General features: G+C 38.6%; 1 protein-coding gene across 1 annotated transcript in view; it reads left to right on the top strand.

Moving 5' to 3' along the window:
- Positions 1-4,178, top strand: part of LOC106874124 (uncharacterized) — a 6,035-nt gene extending 1,857 nt beyond the window's left edge. The window contains exons 2-3 of the mRNA XM_014921739.2: positions 2,246-2,377; positions 3,162-4,178. Of these exons, the coding sequence (XP_014777225.1) occupies positions 2,246-2,377; positions 3,162-3,427 (398 nt within the window). The 3' untranslated portion in view covers positions 3,428-4,178. The remainder of the gene's footprint in view (positions 1-2,245; positions 2,378-3,161) is intronic.
- Positions 4,179-4,184: the final 6 nt, after the last annotated feature.

Here is a 4,184-nt window from a genome sequence, read left to right as displayed (position 1 = left end):
ATATATATATATATATATATATATATATATATAATCTGAAGTGTACAGTATTATATATCCATTACAGCCGATCTTACCACTCGGTTTTGCATTAGGGATTCAACGGAGTTGAATTCAACAATTCGATTATGTAACCCTGCGCTAACACTCCGTTGAATTCCTAGCACGAAACCGATTGGTAAGACCGGTCGTAATGGATATATAACACCATACATTTTGGATAATCTACCCACGCTATTGACAGGGCATTTTTTCCCCTGACTTATGGACTCTTTGACGACTTACACAAATAGATATACTGTGACCTGTGTGTGTTTAAACCATTAAACAATTCCTTTTTAATTCTGTGAAACCGGATCGTTTTGGAAAGCATTAAGGTGGCTGAATCGATGAGGTATATAATACAAATTGATATTTTCCAACATTTGATAGTGTCTTTATCTTTTCTTGTTTCACTCATTGGATTGTGGCCATGCTGGGGCACCACTTTGAATCATTTAGGTGAAAAAGTCAACCCCATTGCTTATAAGTCTTCTATTGACCTCGTTACCAAACTATCAAGCTATGAGAATGTAAACAAACCAACATCAGTTGAATGTTGTGAAGGGGACAAACTCAATGACACTCACTCACTCACTCACAGATGTATATACCTATATAATCCAGGCTTCTGCACAGTTTCCGTCTATCATATTCACTCACAAAGCATTGATCAACCCTAGGCTATAGTAGAAGACACTTTCCAAAGGAGTCACACATGGATTTGAACCTGAAACCACATGGTTGCAAAGCAAGCTTCTTAACCGAAAGAATTGAGTTCCTGTTCCAGCCATCTTCGCATTCTTAATAATTTCTTAGTTTGGCACCAAAATATTGGATGCTACACACAAACATTGCACATCTAATGGAGCACAGTGTGGTTTCAGGCATGGGCAGACTGGGTAGTTTCTCAGAGGGGTTGCATGGGTCTAGGGGTTCAATTCTAGTCTATGGATGCTGTGATTTGCTGTCAAGAAATAAATAGTTGAGGGCCCAGTACACTGATTTGCCTGGAAACCTATTATGCTGCTGAGACGACTCTGATGGAGCATGCTTGCTTCATTTCTTTCTACCCTTTGCAAGTACTCTGCATTCAGGGCCCATGTCTCACTACCATGTAGCATTGAAGTTCATACACAGGCAGCATACAGTCTGGCTTCCCTCAATGGAGAAAGTAGCACCCTTAAACATTGGCCAGCCTGCACTGTTGTTGATTAGGTCCCCTTGGTAAGAGATGAAAATCTTGCTTCCCAACAATGTAATCTTGGATTCAGTCCCACTGCTTAGCACCATGAGCAAGTGTCTTCTATTATAACCCAAGGTCAACTAAACACTTGTGAGTGGTACACGGATACCCTTACATACCCCAGCGTTCTGTTATGGTGGCTATTCACTCTGTTAAACCTTGTACAATTGTACAGGGATGGGACGGTATTAAGTGTATTATATTTTTGAACCACAAGGCAAGCAAAACACTTGATTTAATGGTGTTTTCTAATGTTTTAGTATCTAACAATGTTACATGGTGCATCAAACAATCTTTTACAAGCACTTAAGCCAAGTCTTTGGTCTGACAAAACTTTGTTCTCTGACCATTCTTAAAGACTTTGTAAAAAGAGCTACAGGGTGCTACCATTTCTTATCTGGTTAAGCCAGTAAAAAATAATAATTCATTGGGTTTTGAATTTAAAGACATCTAAGTGGATATTGGAAGGCAACACAAAACTTCAAAAAATAAGCATCAAATGATCTTTTCTTTTCCACCTGAGATAACCATGTATCTCATCTATAGCAAGATACCTGTGTCTGTTTTTCTATCATAGTTTAACCTCTCATCACCTGACATAAAGCTACCTCTTTCAATCCTACCCAGCCCTGCAGTTGATGGCTTGTCTTGTGAATTACTTGGCAACCTCACAGGTGTTGGTGCCACTTAAAAATCACCTAGCACACTCTGTAAAGTGGTTGGCACTAAGAAGGGCATCCAGCCATAGAAACCATTCCACAGAAGAGCCTGGAGTTTGATGCAGTTCTTTCATTTTTTTTCCAGTTCCTGTCAAACCAACCTCTGCTAGCATGGAAGAGGGATATCGTGTGATGACAAGGATAATGACATTTTTGTGATTTATGTCTGAATCTTATGAAGATTACTGTTTTTTTTTTTTCTTTCTTCTCATTAACTGTTTCTTTCTTGATCACCTTTCAGCTGATGCCATAATGTGCCATCGCTGCTACAGTGCCATGGGTGGTTGTGGCTACGATGTTAACTGGCGAATGTATCCGTGGCGGTCTTGCCCTAACTCCGAGTTTTGTGTCAAAGTTATGGAAAAAGTTGGAAGTAAGTCTACGGCATTCCTTTCTATGTTTTCACATTCTGTGAATGAATTACAATTATTATTTTCTTTCTATGTCCAGTTGTAAGGGCAGGGGTGACTGTTTGGTAAGAAACTTGATTTGGAACCAGATGGTTGTGGGTTCAGTTTCACTGTGTGCTACCTTGGTCTTCTATTAGTGTCTCCTATTATAGCCGGCTATACGACACAATCTGTGTCCTTATATTTTTGAACAAGAGAATATAGCACCCCCACTCAGCTCAAAACAATATCTGTGTATCGCGATTTCTGGGTTATTTACCTTCATCAGCACAGAATAATTGTTTGGCTAGAGATATTGTTTTGAGCTGAGTGCGGGGTGCTAGATTCCCTTGTTCGAAAATATAAGGACACAGATTGTGTTGTATAGCCAGCTGGAGATGATGTCTCCTTCGTCCTAAACCAGGACTGTCATGTTATGTTGGCAAACAATCCAACAATTCTCTCTCTCTCTTTCTCTCTCTCTCTCTCTCACACACATACACACACACATACTGCACATATTTACAATCAAAATTTTTCATTGTTTTTTTTTAACTTTAATCCTTCACCATTCTTCAGATTACTCTATCAGATGCATGAGGTGGAATCAAAATGTTCCCAGACATTGTAGGTTTGGTACGAGAAGCCAGATCTGGCCTTTTTAACATAAAACAGGAAGAATATTTGGGCCAGATATGGCTAATAGAAATGTTAATACGTTAAACAATTATATAATTGTGTTTTGTAATGTTTTTTACTTTGTTTCAGGTGAATATAAAATCATTCGTGAATGCGAACATGAATTGGATAAGAATGTCCGCCATCGATTGATGATGCCAGTTTTGAGACGCCATGGATACTGTGAGCCTGCACGGAAAAACGATCCTCGCAACCCATCAGTGTTAACAGATTCTTCAATTCAGTATTGTTTCTGTAAAGACTGGAATGGCTGCAATACTGCAACTCCACTACAGGGATTCACTCTTTTGAAACTAATTTCTGTTTCCCTCACACTTCTTTTGGTTCTACATTAATTCCACCTCAGAAGTCAACAGCAAACTTCCAAATATTTTGTATATCATTTTTTAAAATATTTTTTTATAATTCCATGTATATATATATATACTTTGAACTCACATATCAGCCGTCACTATAACTGTTTGTTATGTATATATGTGTGTATAATATATATATACTTAAAGCTGCAAAAACATCACAAAAACACTACTACTAGGAGTTTCACCTTCCAGTTTGTAAGACGGTTGTGATTCAGATTGGGACAAGAAATAAGTCGTATTCACAATATATAATGGACAGACACACTTTCAAATGTGAATTGCATTATAATATATTATATGTGTTGCATATTTCTTGTTCCATTCTGAATCCTGAATCACAACTGTTTGATGAACAGGAACATGAAAATCTGAGTATCAGTGTTTTTTCAATGTTTTCGCAGCTTATATACATTTGTGTGTGTATATATATGTATGTGTGTAATGTATACGTTTGTGTGTGTGTATATACATGTTTGTGTGTATGTATATATCATCATCATCATCATCATCGTTTAACGTCCGCTTTCCATGCTAGCATGGGTTGGACGATTTGACTGAGGACTGGTGAAACCGGATGGCAACACCAGGCTCCAGTCTGATTTGGCAGAGTTTCTACAGCTGGATGCCCTTCCTAACGCCAACCACTCAGAGAGTGTAGTGGGTGCTTTTACGTGTCACCCGCACGAAAACGGCCACGCTCGAAATGGTGTCTTTTATGTGCCACCCGCACAAG

This window comes from Octopus bimaculoides, chromosome 7 (genome assembly GCF_001194135.2).
Source record: "Octopus bimaculoides isolate UCB-OBI-ISO-001 chromosome 7, ASM119413v2, whole genome shotgun sequence".
NCBI lineage: Eukaryota > Metazoa > Mollusca > Cephalopoda > Octopoda > Octopodidae > Octopus > Octopus bimaculoides.
Note: the sequence above shows the minus strand (reverse complement) of the source record. Positions and strands in the feature narration are given on the sequence as shown.